At 38.9% G+C, this 20,546-nt stretch overlaps 2 protein-coding genes across 3 annotated transcripts in view; one reads left to right on the forward strand and one right to left on the reverse strand.

The window, feature by feature from the left end:
- Positions 1-20,546, reverse strand: part of cobl (cordon-bleu WH2 repeat protein) — a 176,022-nt gene that overhangs the window by 145,803 nt on the left and 9,673 nt on the right. The window lies entirely within an intron of this gene.
- On the forward strand, positions 376-19,028 carry ccr8.2 (chemokine (C-C motif) receptor 8.2). 2 transcript variants are annotated; one of them, XM_061951059.1, is made up of 4 exons: positions 376-473; positions 6,535-6,605; positions 6,847-6,926; positions 16,963-19,028. In XM_061951059.1, exons 3-4 carry the CDS (start codon positions 6,883-6,885, stop codon positions 18,074-18,076), a joined length of 1,158 nt encoding a protein of 385 aa, XP_061807043.1. In that variant the 5' UTR covers positions 376-473; positions 6,535-6,605; positions 6,847-6,882; the 3' UTR covers positions 18,077-19,028. The 2 variants fall into 2 exon arrangements, with proteins under 2 accessions (XP_061807043.1, XP_061807044.1); XM_061951060.1 differs by lacking the exon at positions 376-473 and adding an exon at positions 5,103-5,202.

The following is a 20,546-nucleotide window of genomic DNA, read 5'->3' on the forward strand; positions in this document are numbered from 1 at the left end:
AGATTAGGACATACATATCTAAATAGTTCATTGAAATTGATAGGGAAACATAATACAGGCTGTGTGACTGTGAAAGGGAAATACTGGGAAATAAGTGAGCGAAAGAGAAGGTTAGGTTAGTAGTGGAAGATATTTTTGGATTTCACTCAGAACACGTAGGATACAAAGCATTATATACATATTTTTAAAAGACTGGGTTGAATAAAATAATACAGAGAAGGGTTACATCTTGTTCCACACTCCATATCAGAAGGTTGCTTGCCAACCGCCATTAAACCAAAGAAGAAGAAGAAAATGAGAGTATTTGGCGAGCACCGTTTTTTCCCACTAATTTCGGCGGTCCTTGAACTCACCGCAGTGTGTTGACGTGTAAAAGTTTCTCCGACGCTGCATCAGAAAGACGCGTTTTAGGTCACTCCTTCTTTGTCTCATTTTGTCCACCAACATTTTATGCTGTGCGCGAATGCACAAAGGTGAGCTTTGTTGGTGTTATTGACTTGCTGGAATGCTAATCAGGCATATTTGGTCGCTGCATGACTGCAAGCTAATCGATGCTTACATGCTATTTAGGCTAGCTGTATGTACATATAGAGGGGTTTCGAGTTGTTTTACATTTCCCACAATGCATTGCGGATATCTACATTGAAGGGCGAAAGTTAGGCCATGTCCACACCAACACAGAAAAACACATATTTGGGGTTAAAACAATCTCCATCCACACAAGTGTAGTTTCAAAACTGTATGTCTACACACAAGCCTGAAAAAAGCAGCAATAGCTGACTTGGTGGCATTACACCTCCTATTATGTTTATTTTAGTATACTTTAGACGTATGTCATATGACATGTACATTATCTTTAAAACCAGCCTGCATGTACACTATCTCTTTTTTCCAGTGTTTAAAGCATGCATGCATGTCTGTGCTGCTGAAACCCAACACTGATAGAATTATAACATGTTCAGCAACATAGTGATGTATTACATGTGCAGTGAAGTGTACATTACTTCTAAAATCAGCATTGAGATTGATTGATTGATTGAGACTTTTATTAGTAGGTTGGACAGTGAAGTACATATTCCGTACAATGGACCACTAAATGGTAACACCCGAATAAGTTTTTCAACTTGTTTAAGTCGGGGTCCACTTAAATTGATTCATGATACAGATATATACTATCATACATACTATCATCATAATACAGTCATCACACAAGATAATCATCAGGGTGTATACATTGAATTATTTACATTATTTACAATTCGAGGGGGGGGGGTAGGTTTGGTTGTTATCATCAGTCATCAACAATTGAGAACAGAGAAATGGATATTGAAACAGTGTAGGTCTGACTTGGTAGGATATGGACAGCAAGTAGTGGGCAGAGAGAGAGAGAGAGAGATCGGAAGGCATAAGAAAAATATCTGCATTTGATTGTTTACATTTGATTATTAACAACAATCCGGGGAGGGTGTTAGTTTAGGGTTGAAGTTGCCTGTAGGTGTACTTTTATTGCGGTTTTAAAGGAGGATAGAGATGCCCTTTCTTTTATACCTGTTGGGAGCACATTCCACATTGATGTGGCATAGAAAGAGAATGAGTTAAGACCTTTGTCAGATCGGAATCTGGGTTTAACGTGGTTAGTAGAGCTCCCCCTGGTGTTGTGGTTATGGCGGTCATTTACAGTAAGGAAGTAGTTTGACATGTACTTCGGTATCAGGGAGGTGTAGCGGATTTTATAGACTAGGCATGCACTAACGCAGTGTTTTTCAATCTTTTTTGAGCCCGGGCACGTTTCTTTCATTGAAAAAATCCGGAGGCACACCAACAGCAGAAAACATGAAAAAATTAAACTCAGCAGCAGTAAAAAGTCGCTGTTGCAATAGTTGGATATGACTTTAAACCATAACCAACCATGGATCACTATAGCTCTTGTCTCAAAGTAGGTGTACTGTCACATCACGCCGTGACTTATTTGGAGTTTTTTTTGCTGTTTTCCTGTGTGTAATGTTTTAGTTCTTGTCTTGCGCTCCTATTTTGGTGGCTTTTCCTCTTTTGTTGGTATTTTCCTGTAGCAGTTTCATGTCTTCCTTTAAGCGCTATTCCCCGCATCTACCTTGTTTTAGCGATCAAGACTATTTAAGTTGTTGTTATCCTTCTTTGTGGGGACATTGTTGATTGTCATGTCATGTTCGGATGTACTTTGTGGACGCCGTCTTTGATCCACAATAAGTCTTTGCTGTCGTCCAGCATTCTGTTTTTGTTTACTTTGTAGCCAGTTAGGTTTTAGTTTCGTTCTGCATAGCCTTCCCTAAGCTTCAAAGCCTTTTCTTAGGGGCACTCATCTTTTGTTTATTTTTGGTTTGAGCATTAGATACGATGACAAACCCTCGTCGTCTCACACAACATGTTCCCGACATCTACAAAGCAATTAGCTACCGGCTGCCACCTACTGATATGGAAGAGTATAACGCAGTTACACTGGCGCGCTCTAGACAGCACCGACACTCAACAACAACACAATATTTGCAGACTATAATTACTTGTTTGCAAAAAATATTTTTACCCCAAATAGGTGAAATTACATAATCTACCACGGCACACCAGACTGTATCCCGCGGCACACTAGTGGTTGAAAAACACTGCACTCACGAGCCAAGGAAACTATTTTGCATGTTGAAGTGCCTATGTAAAGCACACAGACGTGCGTGTGCCGCTGCAAAACTCGTGGAAATATAAAGCATTTAATCATGGATATAGTGATATGGTACATGTGTAATGAAGTACACACTATAAGGAAGACGCTACATCATGTTTTTTGTTGTTGCTCGGTTGCTTTGCACCCAGCTCCATCTACAAGAATGGAAGCAACACATGTAAGTTAACTTCATAATTTTTCATTAAATAAGCACTAAAAACATAAGATAATGTTGCACCTTTATTATGACACAGAGCAAAAAGTCTTGCTTGTCAAAGTTGTCCCATCAGGTGAAGGTTCCACAGCGACAGCTGACTGTCATTTGCACCAACGGGAGTGTCGCAAAGCCCATTTTGATGTGTCTTTTTTATTAATGTTGGGTGATAATAGCAGCATGTTTACGTTCAAACATACAGTAAGTCCTCTTATAGTGTGTTTAAAGGCAGCAAGGCAGTGTTGTTGAGCTTGGAAATGACAGCGCACAACCGTGACATCATCACAAGTCTGCGTTTGTGTCGTGTACACGTATATGCTGAGCGGAGAGTTTTGGATCTCTATACTTTGCCCAGCGTTTGTAAAAATGCGTCTGCGTGTGGACAAGAGGCCTACACGCAGAGATAAGTATGCGTAACTATCTGTGTTCGTGTGGACATGGGCTTAGTAAAACGGTAATTGTCTCCGATAATTTATCCAATATTATTCATATTGCCCTGCGATGAGGTGGCGACTTGTCCAGGGTGTACCCCGCCTACCGCCCGAATTCAGCTGAGCTAAGCTCCAGCGACCCCTTAAGGCAGTTATTCTCAACATTTTTTCAGTGATGTACCCCCTGTGAACATGTTTTTAATTCAAGTACCCCCTAATCAGAGCAAAGCATTTTTGGTTGAAAAAAAGAGATAAAGAAGTAAAATACAGCACTATGTCATCAGTTTCTGATTTATTAAATTGTATAACAGTGCAAAATATTGCTCATTTGTAGTGGTCTTTCTTGAACTATTTGGAAAAAAAGATATAAAAATAACTAAAAACTTGTTGAAAAATAAACAAGTGATTCAATTATAAATAAAGATTTCTACACATAGAAGTAATCAACTTAAAGTGCCCTCTTTGGGGATTGTAATAGAGATCCATTTGGATTCATGAACTTAATTCTAAACATTTCTTCACAAAAAAATACATCTTTAACATCAATATTTATGGAACATGTCCACAAAAAATCTAGCTGTCAACACTGAATATTGCATTGTTGCATTTCTTTTCACAGTTCTTTTTGACAGGCATTTTAGTGAGGGTCAAACCATCATGGCATGGGGGAAACTCTGGGTTTATGGTAATGAATGGAATAGCCTACTTGATTTGATGTTCAGTTTATGAACTTACATTCATATTTTGTTGAAGTATTATTTAATAAATATATTTATAAAGGATTTTTGAATTTTTGCTATTTTTAGAATATTTAAAAAAAAATCTCACGTACCTCTTGGCATACCTTTAAGTACCCCCAGGGGTACGCGTACCCCCATTTGAGAACCACTGCCTTAAGGGACAAGCGGTGAAAAATGGATGGATGGATGGATTCATATTGCCGACGACGTGTGCCATTGTCAACTGCCACAATGGAGGGAGTACTCACTTCTCTTATCCAGACTGTAGCCTCCACATAAAAGCTACATGAGAACACAATTCCTTCAATCCTGCCTTACACTCACAGTGTGCCGGGGTGACATTGGATAGGTTGTCCGTGATTATCCAGGGTGTCAAACTTAATTGGGAGGGATCATTTCTGAGAGTCTATTACCGTCGGCTGGCTTGATGACACGATGTCCACTGGGTTTATACAGATATACATAAACGTCACAAACAAAGCCGCCATAGCTATATTGACTCCTATATTTTTGTAAGTCTTTCAAAGTGTAAAATGGGCTGGGTTGAACAATTAGTTAGTTCACAAAGTCTGGGTATGAGACATCGGGGAAGATGTCGCGCATGGTCTCTGCCACTTAGACTTGTCGATCTTGTACGGATCCTTGCACTTAATTACGGTTATTTGATCCTTATAACGACAAAGGGACTTTTTATCTAATGACTCACATTATTGCTTCTTCATATGTTATTTTCCACTGAATAGTTCGGAAATATTCTGTGTAGCTCTATTGGGAACGATGACGCTCAACCTTCAACCTTCTTTTTTCGGGAAAAAAATCGAAATCCCTCTATTGCATTATTATGCCTCGTTTGTAGGTATATTTGAGCTCATTTAATTTCCTTTACTAATGTCCTGTGTGTATTTAATTTATATTTGCATGTCTCATGACACATTCTCTGTATGTAATATTGGCTGCATTTCTGATAGTTGTTTTTGTGCCGTTATCCAGCTTGTAATAAATCCATTAGAAGAAGACATCCTGGCGTTTCCTTTAACTTGGACACACACATCTATACCTTTGGCCATTCTACGCCAGTCATTTCCAGGAGTTATCTCACCCTCTGAGAAGCCTCTGTTTTCCAATGTAAGAATGTGTAGAATAAATGTTAAATGTCTGTCAATAAAGATTTGCGTCAGCCTGCGACACATAGTCATTTTTATAGTAGGCTAATATAGCTAAAATGGACACTTACATCATGTGTTGCCTTCATCATAAGACTTATACAAGGCTTTAAATGTTTTGCGGTTTACCATAGTAGCATTATAAAATATAACATTTATGTAATATTTACATAATATATATACACAGTACAGTATATAATGTATACTGATATATTTTTATATAATGTATACTGTAACAAATTTATGTTACACGATTGCACCAAGAAACATTCCTAGTTTGTGAACCCGTTCTCAAACAATGGCAATAAAAACTATTCTGATTCTGATTACCATGTACACTATTACAGTATATGTAACAGCTGCAGCATAAAAATAAAATCAATATGGCTCCTTTACATTTTGGGTTACCGACCCCTGGGCTAGACGAATGTCACCAAGCAGCGACTTAAATTTGTGGCCAAAAGTTAGCAATTTTGGTCGGTAAAAATTGTAGTCAGAGAAAAGTTGCATGCTTTCAGTTTTTCCCTCAGTCATAAAATTTGAATATAGTGTAAAAGTCCGTTCATGTCAGCAATTAACTTCAAATGTGAATGATTAATCAAATCATGAATAATCACAGGTTATTACTCACTTGCATCATTTAAATTAACTTTAAAAAGACCCTAATATTACAATATACAAAGGCAACATTATTGTCAGAATGTAATACACATTTTTCACATTTTATTTTAAATGCATGTCATTTTTTTGCTCAAAACAGTTTTATCTAAAGTCTAGTCTAGTCAATCACGTGAGTTCATTTATTTTGACAGCCATAGTAAATACCAATCTAGGGGGGAAAAAAATATTGTGGATGTCGAAAAGTGATTTTCATATCAAGTTAATTTACCTCAATTACAAACAATAATACCCCATGAGGACTGCACACGTTCCATTACAGTATAAGGTACATTGTAGCTTGATTATGTTCAGCAAGTTCCACGATTATTATGTCCTCAGGCCAAAATCTTTTTCATCCTTGTCCAAAATGGTGAAATTTGATCCGTTACGTTTCTCTACAAAACCTAATGTGGGCGCTATTACAATGTAAAAAAAAAAAGGCTGTTGATATTACATTTCTGTGTCAAGTTTGTCTTGACAGGCACATACAACACAGCCCTTCTTAAAGTAAAGCATGTGCATGTTGCTTTGCAAAAGTCTGCAATGGTATGCACACGTAGTTGCAACCACTTACTTGTGGTTCCATATGTTTGAAGCATCCTCAGGAAGTATATTGTTGCTCTTATGTTTTCAGCTGCCAAGAACAGGTAACAGCTGTTTGAGGTGATTATTTATTTACCGATGTGATCAATCATCAGCGGAAAGGTAAGCGTAGATTTTTTTTAATTTATTTTGATAAACTGTTAGATGCAGTCACCGAATTATCTAAACTAAATATGTTTTGCAAGGATTACTATTACAATACATATATACTTGTAATAATGTATTATGTATACTGTGGGTAATAACCCACATTTTAATATTATTTATAGTTAGTTTATTTAAGTTAATTCAGGATGGAGTTTCATGCACACATTCAAAGTGTTACTTTTCTCTTGAAATGTAGGTTGTGCTCAAGTTTTTATTGTACACGCAGACAACGATGGCAACAACAAGTCCTGCTGTGAGAGAGTACGTATTCACAAGGTAAGAATACAATCATAATGTTGCTTTAATAACACTTAATGTACCCGTATCGTCATTAATAGGAATGTTCAGCACCTCCATGCACTTTTTTTATTCACTGACTCGTTTTAATGCATTTTTAAGCATCACCACTTTTAATATACAACGTTAAATAACAATTGTGTATTGTTGAAGTTGCGTTATTTATCTTATATCCATTTAAAAAAGTATTCATATGAATGTGTTGAGGAATAAAACAAACTTGAAAACGATCAACCTACAGCTCACATTGTATGTATGCCATTAGTGTGTTTGACCTCCGTATGCCTGTATGCACTCCCTATAAAGTCTGGGCATGGACAAAAACATGCAGTCGTGTTTAGCTAGTTACTTTTGTAAGGGTCGTCTTTCTCCTTATAGTATTTAGAGTGTCCGCCCTGAGATCGGTAGGTCGTGAGTTCAAACCTCGGCCGAGTCATACCAAAGACTATTAAAAAAAAAATGGGACCCATTACCTCCCTGCTTGGCACTCAGCATCAAGGGTTGGAATTGGGGGTTAAATCACCAAAAATGATTCCCGAGCGCGGCCACCGCTGCTGCCCACTGCTCCCCTCACCTCCTAGGGGGTGACCAAGGGGATAGGTCAAATGCAGAGGACAAATTTCACCATACCTAGTGTGTGTGTGACAATCATTGGTACTTTAACATTTATAGAACTCCTGCATGAATGTTGTCCTTACATGTTCATTCATGCTTTATTCTTTAACTGGGACCTATAATGATTTTAATCGACATTCTTGTTTTTAGTTTAGGGGTTCTTAACCTGTTTGACCTTGTGTCCCAACTTTTCCACTATAGACTGTCCAAGGGCCACTCAAATAATAACACTGAATAAGTAATCATACTCTTGATTTTTTTCATATTTAATAATAAAATCTAACAAAAACTTACAGTTTACAACGTTGTCAAATTATATGAAACCATGTGGTAATCACAAAGATTTTGATTTATTTCCCATACAAACTTTAGGCTCCGCTTATATCAGGCTGATATATAAGAATAAGTACTACCAAATATACTGCATAAGAAGGGACTAATAAATACCTGACACAATTTTATTTCTTACACACAATGATGTTGTGCTAAAATAGATCAAATAAATTAATCATGAATATGATTTTTATATCCCAATAAAATTAAAGTGCAAATGAAAATACAGCTCGACCACTTTAGTCATAATTTTTGAGTTTAAGAAACTTCTCTATGTCTTTAGCTCCAGACTTGGGTTGGCACCTATGGTTAAAAAACACTGGTCTCGATAAAATGTATTGGCTATATCCATCCATTTTCTACCGCTTATTCCCTTCGGGGCCGCGGGGGGCGCTGGAGCCTATCTCAGCTACAATCGGGCGGAAGGCGGTGTACACTCTGGACAAGTAGCCACCTCATCGCAGGGCTGTATTGGCTATAATTTGGTGTAAATTTGCTTCCACAGTCACATTTATAACCCGAGTCTGTCTGCATTATGTTAATTTGTAGATGTGTTCCTAGATTGCAAATGAAACCACACCACACCCTCTTTAAAAGTATTATAATTTATCTTTTGAAAATGTACACTGTCTTGAAGTCTTCGCTGCTCTTTTTTTTCCACACGGTGGAAAATAAACTCCATAAATATTATACCGATTCATTTGGTGACAACATAAGATACACCTGCACACTCTACGATCGATTCAAAAAAAGATTATTACTAGGGCAAAAATGTAATAATATAATGAGGTTAACGTACTGATCCGTATATGTACCCGTTTTTGGAAAAATTATTGTTGGGCCAAAATCCTGGTATATAGAATAATTTTTATAACCATGTTTTCAATAGAAGTGACATAACTCTTCCAATTTTTAAAGAAATACCATATTGCTTAGCTACATTGATCAATATTATCTTTAAACTGCGGCAGTCAAAGACTCAAAGTTGACATATTTTAACAGATTAATCACAAAAAAATATCCCATTAAAAATGTATACTGTAAATGCAGATTAGTCACGCAATTGATTTTGACCGTGCATGCTACTTTACCTTAAGGCGACGTTGGTTGTTACACGGTCAGTCATCAGTTCACTGCATACGTCACTGCAAACATGAGTGAGGAGATCCCTACTGGTGTGCTCCCTAGCAAAATTAGCTTCAAAATTCTTTAGATTAAACTATTACCAAGTTTTGACCAAATTAATGAATTGTATTAATAAGTTAAAAATGGTACTTTAATGTTTTTCCTGCATGGCATTCTTAAAATAAAATAGCATTTGTGTGAAAATAATGCATGCTTTTTAAAGTTATTTTAAATTGTGCAAGCAGGTAACTTACTGTGATTATAAAAAATGTAAAAGTTTGATTAATCTGATAAAAAAAATACAAGTTTTCAAAACTAGCATTGTAACTTGTCTGTTGTTTGCTAACTTGCCTAACATTTGAGCAATGCGTGCACTTTTCGCAGTCACTCGTGTGTGTGAGTAACAGGAAGAAACGCTTTGACTCGCTTAGGGAGAAGTCACTTTCTCTCTCATTGCTCAGTTTGTACAATTAAACAAGTAATCGAATAAAACACACTTTATAGCCTCAATGCGTTGACAAAAAACACTTTCTCTGCTTGCCATAACCTTCATTCTTTTTTTCTAATAATTGCACATCATCAATATTTAAAATGCACTTTTAACATGTGTGCACTAATACACATTTTAAATAAAACACTCTTTACTGTTCACAGCCACAAAGATCACGCCACCGCTCTCATGTGCGCTCTATTGCAACTGCAGTGCAGAGTCTATGTCCCTGTATATAAAGTTCCTGGCACTACAGGCGCTACACTCATTAAAGGATTAATCGAAGCAACAGAATGTAAATCAAACCTTTTTTGTAATCAAATTAATCGATTAATTGTTGCAGCCAGGGATGGATATTGTTCACATTTGAACCAATTCAGTACTAACTCTCGATACTTGGGAATCAATACCGGTACCAATTATGGTACTTTTGTGTATGTTAATAAACGTTAATTGTTTTTGATAATAAAAAAAAATGTATTGTATCATTTAAGAATAAGCTGTTTATGATAATTGTGCTCTCCAGTTGTTTGTTTTCTTTAGAGATGCGCGGATAGGCAATTATTTCATCCGCAACCGCATCAGAAAGTCGTCAACCATCCGCAATCCACCCGATCTAACATTTGATCAGAACCGCATCCGCCCGCACCCGCCCGTTGTTATATATCTAATATAGACGATGCAAGGTATTAGTGAGGTTATAAAGCTTTTGCCTGTTAAAGAAAGGAGACTGATCCACTGCAGCACAGACATTCGCGTGCCACGCTGTCACGACCCAGACGCACACCAGTGCGCAATCATATGGTAGCCGCGCTGAGCGCACCTCCAAGCGCATCTCGCTGCCGGCGACGGCCAGGTATGAGCCCGACGCTCCAGCGCCATCCATTTTCAGGGCTAGTTGATTCGGCAGGTGGGTTGTTACACACTCCTTAGCGGGTTCCAACTTCCATGGCCACCGTCCTAGCTGCTGTCTATATCAACCAGGGTGAGCCCCACCCCTTTCGTGAGCGCACTGCGCGCGGAGTGACCCCTGTTACGCGCCCCCGGCAACAGGGGTGGCGGGCAGGTAAGCTGCGCGGGCGGAGCGCGCGGAGTGACCCCTGTTACGAGCCCCCGGCCACGCGGGTGGCGGTAGGGTGACCATTTCCATGACACCAAAAAGGAGGACATTATGCGGCATATCAATAAATTACTATGGTGTACATAGGACTCTGGTATACTCTTATTTATAGTACAATTTTGAGTGGTTTAAAGATGATGTTTGTGTGGCTGAATAGGAAAAAATATTAAAGTCAAGTGCTTGTTAACAGTATTTGCATTTATTCAATACATTGTGGTGTTCAAAAAGTGACCACTGAGATGAATCTTTTCAAGTGCAGAGTGCCACAAAGCATAACATGTGTGGACTTAAATGTAGTTAACATATATAATTTAAAAAAAATGCCACAAAAATTTTTCCACATCAACATCAAGGCTGCTTGCTGCATATCTGGTTGCGTTATGCAGAATATGGGCCAAACAGTTTGCAGGGAGCACATCTTTTTGGCTCAGTTTCAGCTTCTGATACACTGTTATGTTTGCCACAATTGACACTGGCATTGTCTGCTGCATATGCAGACATGTTTTTCACCTCTAAGCCAGACATCTCAAGTTTTGCCAGCAGCTAGTTTGTTATGGCTTCTGACGTTTCGTTGCTGTCACTATAAAAATCCAACAGGACATGTTGGATGCCTTCATCAAAGTGAAAATACCTTACCACAATGGGAAAACACTTGTTTGTTCCTTTATTTGAGGCGTCGGTTGCTACGGAAAAGGGTAGGTTGTTTTCTTTTATGTAGTCGGTATGTTCCTGTACCGAATAGTGAGCGATGACGTTCTCGCACAATGCCTTGGCTCTTGTTCGGCCACAGGCCATCCCTTTAGCTGTGGGATAGTAACTGAAAATCTCCCGGTCCACTTTCATGCCGCAGTCTAAACTTCTGTAGGACTGGTGATGCTTTACAGCAGTGGTTCTCAACCTTTTTTCAGTGATGTACCCCCTGTGAACATTTTTTTAATTCAAGTGCCCCCTAATCAGAGCAAAGCATTTTTGGTTGAAAAAAAGAGATAAAGAAGTAAAATACAGCACTATGTCATCAGTTTCTGATTTATTAAATTGTATAACAGTGCAAAATATTGCTCATTTGTAGTGGTCTTTCTTAAACTATTTGGAAAAAAATATGTAAAATAACTAAAAACTTGTTGAAAAATAAACAAGTGATTCAATTATAAATAAAGATTTCTACACATAGAAGTAATCATCAACTTAAAGTGCCCTCTTTGGGGATTGTAATAGAGATCCACCTGAATTCAGGAACTTAATTCTAAACATTTCTTCACAAATTAGAAATCTTTAACATCAATATTTATGGAACATGTCTACAAAAAATCTAGCTGTCAACACTGAATATTGCATTGTTGCATTTCTTTTCAAAGTTCTTTTTGACAGACATTTTAGTGAGGGTCAAACCATCATGGCATGGGGGAAACTGTGGGTTTATGGTAATGAATGGAATAGCCTACTTAATTTGATGTTCAGTTTATGAACTTACATTACATTACATACCCCCAGGGTACCATTTGAGAACCACTGCTTTACAGCATGGTACACCTTGCACAGCTCCGCAGCAGTTATCTTGTCATCCAGGGGCGACGAAACTTCATGAAAAAATGTCCTCATTGAAGAGGTACCTGCCGCATGTTTATTACTTTTATGTTTATCCGTACCCGCATGCCGTTCAATTGCAGCTTTCCCCTGACTACTTACGTCGACATCGACAAAGTGTGCAGAAGCCATGGAATGAGTCTCGGCTGCTTTTCGTTATAAATTCGTGCTCTTTTATCCATTCAGAATTAAACGAGGTCTTGCGTTTTGGCATGATGCTAACTTTCTGTCAATGTTATGCCGCAGCAGCACATGGACCCTTGTTTACTTTTTTAACCAATGATAAGCAGATTTGTATCCGACACAGCTCTTAGCCAATCATTTGATACGTTACTGCGTTGGGGGCATTTTTTACGGTCTTTGATTGGCTATCGCGCTGCAGCCCAGCAAAGATGAAAAAACTCCGCTCTTCAAGCCTAGTGCCTCAAAAAGGAGGACAAATACGTGTCCGGCTTGAAGCTGCGCCGGACGCCGGACAGGGCATTAAAAATCCGGACTGTCCGGCCTAAATCCGGACACCTGGTCACCCTAGGTGGCGGGCAGGTAAGCTGCTTACCTGTTGCGCGTGACGCCGGCCGCGGCGAAGGCGGACTAGGCGGGGTGTCGGTGCGGTGGGTGCGGTGGTGACCCTGGACTTGCGTCGGGCCCTTCTCGCGGATCGCCTCAGCTACGGCTCCCGGTGGGGCCCTCTCGGGGGAAGGGGCCTCGGTCCCGGACCCCGGCGAGGCGTCCCTTCTCCGCTCCGTAAAAGTGTCCATCTCTTTTTTTTTTCTTCTTCTGTTGTGGCATATGCTGCAGGTGCCTGCTCGTTTTTCGTATGTGGGTAACAACATTTAACTATGTATATATATTTCCGAATTGGTTTAACTGCCACCCGCCTGAATCTATTTAAAATCTAATTTTTTTTTATTTCAACCACCCGACCCGACCCGATCCGCGGATAAAATCTAATTTTTTTAAATTTCATCCGCCCGATCCGCGGATAATCCGCGGACTCCGCGGTTGTGCCCGCAAACCGCGCATCTCTAGTTTTCTTATCCCATTTGAGTCTCACTTGCACTGCAATTGCACTTCCAAGACATTAGATGGCAGTACTTGGGCTATCACAGAGCCGGTTTCAAAGTTGGACGCAAACATGTGGCCAGGAATCTTAATGATTTGTTCAAAGCCCCACACGTGACTACAGGGCTTTTTGATTGATTGATTGAGACTTTTATCAGTAGATTGCACAGTACAGTACATATTCCGTACAGTTGACCACTAAATGGTAACACTCGAATACGTTTTTCAACTTGTTTAAGTCGGGGTCCACGTTAGTCAATCCATGGTTTGTTTGCAATTTCGAAACCGAGTTGGCCATACTCTCTCTAGTCACGGCTCTGGGGTGTCAATGGTATGTTGTCTAACTAGGAAGTAGCTTTTTCCATGAAGCTGAATATGTTATGTTGCGGCCTGTCATTACAGGAAAAGACAATGCGCAAAATTACGCCTCTTTCTTTCTCGCTTTTTACAACAGAGCTGCTGCGACGTCACATGCTGTTATATTTGAATCTTTTATTCATGCTTTGTATAAAAAAGAAAAACTTCCTCAATAGGAAAATAGAACAATAATATAAAAATTACCATGGAGTAGATACAAAAAATAGGGAGTATTATTGCAACAATTTCAGTCACATTCACTCTGCCATTGCAATGAATGATGCGCAGGGGACGCAACCAAATTCCCACGAGTCCCTTTTTATTAAAAATTTAAAAAGGAGGCACTTCACCCAAAACTATATTTGCAGAATAATGAAAAGTAGACTTTACAACTAGCAGTATTGTGAATGTATGTGTTTGAAAGTGGTAAAAAAGATTTGTCATTTAAAAAATGCACTTTTTTAAAATATTGCCTATCGTTCACAATTAGGGATGTCCGATAATGGCTTTTTGCCGATATCCGATATTCTGATATTGCCCAACTTTTTAATTACCGATACCGATATCAACCAATACCGATATCAACCGATATATACAGTCGTGGAATTAACACATGTTTATGCCTAATTTGGACAACCAGGTATGGTGAAGATAAGGTACTTTTAAAAAAAAAATTAATAAAATAAAATAAGATAAATAAATTAAAAACATTTTCTTGAATAAAAAAGAAAGTAAAACAATACAAAACAGTTACATGGAAACTAGTAATTAATGACAATTAGTAAAATTAACTGTTAAAGGTTAGTACTATTAGTGGACCAATCATGTGTGCTTGCAGACTGTATTGATATATAATGTATAGGGATGTCCGATAATGGCTTTTTGCCGGTATCCGATATTGTCGAACTCTTTAATTACCGATACCGATATCAACCGATACCGATATCAACCGATATATACAGTCGTGGAATTAACACATTATTATGCCTAATTTGGACAACCAGGTTTGGTACTTTAAAAAAAAATGTATAAAATAAAATAAGATAAATACATTAAAAACATTTTCTTGAATAAAAAAGAAAGTAAAACAATATAAAAACAGTTACATAGAAACTAGTAATTAATGAAAATTAATAAAATTAACTGTTAAAGGTTAGTACTATTAGTGGACCAGCAGCACGCACAATCATGTGTGCTTACGGACTGTATCCCTTGCAGACTGTATTGATATATATTGATATATAATGTAGGAACCAGAATATTAATAACAGAAAGAAACAACCCTTTTGTGCGAATGAGTGTAAATGGGGGAGGGAGGTTTTTTGGGTTGGTGCACTAATTGTAAGTTGTGTTTTTTATGTTGATTTAATTTTAAAAAAAAAACGATACCGATAATAAAAAACCGATACCGATAATTTCCGATATTACATTTTAACGCATTTATCGGCCGATAATATCGGTAGGCTTATATTATCGGACATCTCTATTCACAATCATTATAAAAAAAATGATGAAAAATCTTTTTTAATGCATTCTAACTCGTAAATATACTTAAATAAAAGTCTGCTTACAGCTGAGCCAATGGGAAGTACTCTATTCCGGCCATAAAATACAATAAAAAACATCCAAAAAGCAACAACAATGCTCCATTTACATTTTGTAACTTGAATATTAAGTATTAGTGATGTTGTTATTATAACGCAGACTATTTATAGCAGCGCCGTGATCACGAGCTTGTGTGTAATGTTTACATCATCGAGTGGTAAGCTGTTTGCTCGCTTCCCTGCTCCCTGGAAGTTTATTCTGGATCATAAAGAATGCCTTTCATACAGATAGAATAAGGCTGAGAACGTATTCCGACAAGTTAGTACACTTTAACAGCCAAATTAAGACTTGGAAATTGCGGGAACGACACAAAAAGACGCTTGGTTCCACCCCTTTTCTTCGCAAGGATTATGAGTCATTCTTGAAATAATGGGAATATATGAACATCCTAGCAGTTGGCATCCTAATGACAGCAGACATTGTACAGAAAGTGATGTTTTATTATATTAGTTGGCTCTCATAAAGTCTGCAGTGAGTAATAATCAGTGATGTTGTTAAAAAAACAAAGCAAACGTGACGTGTTTTTGAAATTAATGTGCTGCATATATTTAAAATGATCAAAATACATACATATTAAATGTTATTATAAATGTGCCCATTACTACATTACATATATACTTACATAATGTGTATAAAACCTTAATGGAGGTAGAGGTTTTTTTTAATGGTTTTATAGGCAGAATTGAATGGCTCCCTTAGGATCCATTGTAAGCAGACTTTTGATAGCGTTTATTTAATGTTTAGAATATATTAAAAAACAAATTAATCCATCGTCATGTTTTTCATAATGATAGCGAACGATAGGCTCATTTCCAAAAAACTGCAGTTCCCCTTTAAAGCTGCCGAGCAAATAGTTTGGATTTTTGTAAAGATCTGTACGGTTCAGAAATAAATACTCTATTCCTAAACAATGTTTGTTTTACATGTAATGTTTTGTATTGCATTGTTATTAAAATAAAGATTTAAAAAAAACAAAAAAAAACATGGTAACGACAACAGTATTTGTTTGTTTACGGCACGCACGAATGTAACTGCTGTAAAACAAGTTGACAGTAAGTGACATAGTTTTGCGGATGAGTGGACCGATCTTGTCTTCCGGTACTGATCGTGTAGTGACATGCCTTACAAAGTGTTTATACTGTAAGTATTGTGCTTGTTACACACCAGCCGTTTGATTGTAACAGTCATCTGAGTTGCAGTTTTCGTTACCAAATTTGGAGGGGTTGCAATCGCCATGTAAAATTGCTAATGCTAATGGTCCATGGACATCCAAGGTAAATTAGCATCAAGCTAGTGCATTTTGGAAAAGTGGAGCCTTACTTCACGTTTGAGCGTACTAGCATACTAGCTTTGTTGGTGTTGAAAATCGCAACATTACTTAGAGGGAGTGTGGCTGAGTGAGTCCGCCCTGAGTGCTGCTTGATTGATTGTTTCCTTGTGCCGGTGTTTAGTCTGCAACCGGATGTGACGAGTCTGCAGCCGGACAAGATGTCACATGCAGCAAAGGTATCGAAAAATGGCACCGATTGATTTTACATGAAACGACACCTGGTAGTACAGACAGATTTCAGCCGGTGCGTATAAAAGTACCAAATTCGGTATCCATTGCTAGTTGCAGCCCGACATACCTTGCATGTAAATCGTTATTGAAACTAGAGGAATTGGATCTATTGAACTGTCTACTATTTCCATATCTAAGTTTTCCTCCTTCTGCTTCTCTGTAGGCCAACTTCCACAGCTGCTGCAGACAACTTGACTTTAACACCATATGATTACAATTACGACTACACCTTGCTTCCTTATTGGGAGTCTTCGGACTATGGGAAGTGTGATTACGAGCGTCACAGAGTGTATTTTCTTCCTGCCATCTACTCCATGTTCTTCCTCCTCGGCCTTCTGGGGAACTTCCTTGTCATCTGGGTCACCGTTTGTGGATTGCGACTTCGCAACATGACAGACGTGTGCCTCGTAAACTTGGCCATCGCTGACCTCCTGTTGGTCGGCTCCCTGCCCTTTTTGGCCCACCAAGCCCGGGACCACTGGATATTTGGGGACGCTATGTGCAAAATAGTCCTTGGTATTTACCACATTGTTTTTTACACCGGTATTTTCTTCATCACGCTAATGAGCATCGACAGGTACTTGGCCATAGTGCACGCTGTTTACGCCATGAGGACACGTACACGCTCTTTTGGCGTTATAGCAGCAGGTGTCACATGGCTAGCTGGATTTTTGTCATCGTTTCCTGAGGTCCTCTTCATAAAAAACCACAACCAGACCATACAGCGGTCTGTCCTCTCGAACACCTCGTTCTGCTTCCCTGTGTATCCGGCCTTTGATGGCACTAACACTCACTTCTGGAGTGTTTTTGGTCTTTTTAAAATGAATATTTTGGGTGTATTCGTCCCCATGATCATCATGGCTTTCTGCTACACACAAATCATCAGGCGGCTGCTTTCCACTCAGTCCTCCAAGAGACAGGCCATCCATTTAATCCTTGTGGTTGTGGCTGTCTTCGTCTTCTGCTGGGTGCCTTACAATGTGGCATCCTTCTTCAAAGCGCTAGAGCTACTGAACGTTTACTCGAAGTGCGAAAGCAGCAAAGTCATCCGACGGGCTTTGGAAATCACAGAAGTGATGGCTTACTTTCACAGCTGCCTCAACCCTGTGCTCTATGTGTTTGTGGGGGAGAAGTTCAGGAGGACCTTGCTCAGGTTGATCCACAGAGCTCCGTGCGCTCTGTGTCAACTGGTCAAGATGGTCATACCTCAGGAACACATCAGCAGGTCCATCATCTCCCAGACCACCAGCCTGGATGAGAGGAGCACTGCTGTGTAAAATAGGAGAAAGTCACATGTGTCTTACGAGTTACCCAGCAGGCACAAGACATTGATACAACGTTGATTATACATACATGTCCTTTAAAACTGACTTTGAAACAACGTTGCAAAATAGTTGGATTTGTAAATTGAGACAATGTTGGTGTCTAACGTTGGATCCACGTTGTTGGTGGGGGAAATGACTAAATTTCAGTGGTCAAATCAACGTCACAGCCTGACATTGAATAAACGTTGTCATAAAGCATGCTGTTTCAATGTTGTATTTGTGTTGTAATATATTGGTAGGAAAATGACCAAAATTCAACATCAGAACCCAACATTAATTAAACATTGTCAAAAAGCATGTTGTTCCAACGTTAGGTTTGAATTGCTCAACGTCTAGTTCAACGAGTTGTCAACATTGCTTTAATGTATTGTGCCTGCTGGGTAGGTGCAAGCACCATCATCCTAATGACAGGTGGTGACCAGAGATTTTTTTTCTACTTGTGGTCTACATAACATGGTGGTTCTATGGTGAAAAATGTGCATAGATTTTGTTTTACAGACCTATTTTCATGTCACTTTTTTGCTCCCTTTCAAAACAGTTCGCTTTGAGAGACATAGTTATTAGATGCAAGTGAACCTCTCGTCACCGAGACTCATCATGCTTTGAGCCTTCACCCCCTTGTTTTCTAGGTTTTTTGCTCTTGTTTTTTTGTGCACTATGGACATTGGTGACCGCCACCAGCTATCTTCACCACAACACAACATTCCAGATGATATGGCGAGATCAGCGTCTCAACGTGGTTTGTTGTCAGCACAAAGGAAGGAGGCGAACAAAAGTGAGGAAGGATGTAGGTCTGAAGCTATACACGCTGGCTAAGGTTAAACTTCTACTGAGTCTAACTTTCTAATGCTAGATCCTGGACGTATGCATGTGTATATTGACAATAAAAGGCTTTTATATTCTATGTCATGTAAATAACTCCACTGCACGGCTGCTTCGAGTTGTAAACAATTAGAGGCTCAAGGCTATAAGGTACGCTACGAGCTACATCGCAAACGTAATAACAGATTATCAAATCAAATCAAATCAACTTTATTTATAAAGCACATTTAAAATTATATACAAACCTCGTTTCCATGAGTTGGGAAATTGTGTTAGATGTAAATATAAATGGAATACAATGATTTGCAAATCATTTTCAACCCATATTCAGTTGAATATGCTACAAAGACAACATATTTGATGTTCAAACTGATAAACTTTTTTTTTTTTGCAAATAATCATTAACTTTAGAATTTGATGCCAGCAACACGTGACAAAGAAGTTGGGAAAGGTGGCAATAAATACTGATAAAGTTGAAGAATGCTCATCAAACACTTATTTGGAACATCCCACAGGTGAACAGGCAAATTGGGAACAGGTGGGTGCCATGATTGGGTATAAAAGTAGATTCCATGAAATGCTCAGTCATACACAAACAAGGATGGGGCGAAGATCACCACTTCAACAAATGCGTGAGCAAATTGTTGAACAGTTTAAGAAAAACATTTCTCAACCAGCTATTGCAAGGAATTTAGGGATTTCACCATCTACAGTCCGTAATATCATCAAAGGGTTCAGAGAATCTGGAGAAATCACTGCACGTAAGCAGCTAAGCCCGTGACCTTCGATCCCTCAGGCTGTACTGCATCAACAAGCGACATCAGTGTGTAAAGGATATCACCACATGGGCTCAGGAACACTTCAGAAACCCACTGTCAGTAACTACTGTTGGTCGCTACATCTGTAAGTGCAAGTTAAAACTCTCCTATGTAAGGCGAAAACCGTTTATCAACAACACCCAGAAACGCCGTCGGCTTCGCTGGGCCTGAGCTCATCTAAGATGGACTGATACAAAGTGGAAAAGTGTTCTGTGGTCTGACGAGTCCACATTTCAAATTGTTTTTGGAAACTGTGGACGTCGTGTCCTCCGGACCAAAGAGGAAAAGAACCATCCGGATTGTTATAGGCGCAAAGTTGAAAAGCCAGCATCTGTGATGGTATGGGGGTGTATTAGTGCCCAAGACATGGGTAACTTACACATCTGTGAAGGCGCCATTAATGCTGAAAGGTACATACAGGTTTTATCCTTTACACAGTGATGTCGGTTTTTGATGCAGTACCGCGTGAAGGATCGAAGGTCATGGTCATTCAATGTTGGTTTTAGGGCTTGCCACTTACATGCAGTGATTTCTCCAGATTCTCTGAACCTTTTGATGACATTACGGACCGTAGATGGTGAAATCCCTAAATTCCTTGCAATAGTTCGTTGAGAAATATTGTTCTTAAACTGTTGGAAAATTTGCTCACGCATTTGTTGACAAAGTGGTGACCCACGCCCCATCCTTGTTTGTGAATGACTGAGCATTTCATGGAAGCTGCTTTTATACCTAATCATGGCACCCACCTGTTCCCAATTAGCCTGTTCACCTGTGGGATGTTC

This window comes from Nerophis lumbriciformis, linkage group LG04 (genome assembly GCF_033978685.3).
Source record: "Nerophis lumbriciformis linkage group LG04, RoL_Nlum_v2.1, whole genome shotgun sequence".
NCBI classification, from domain to species: domain Eukaryota; kingdom Metazoa; phylum Chordata; class Actinopteri; order Syngnathiformes; family Syngnathidae; genus Nerophis; species Nerophis lumbriciformis.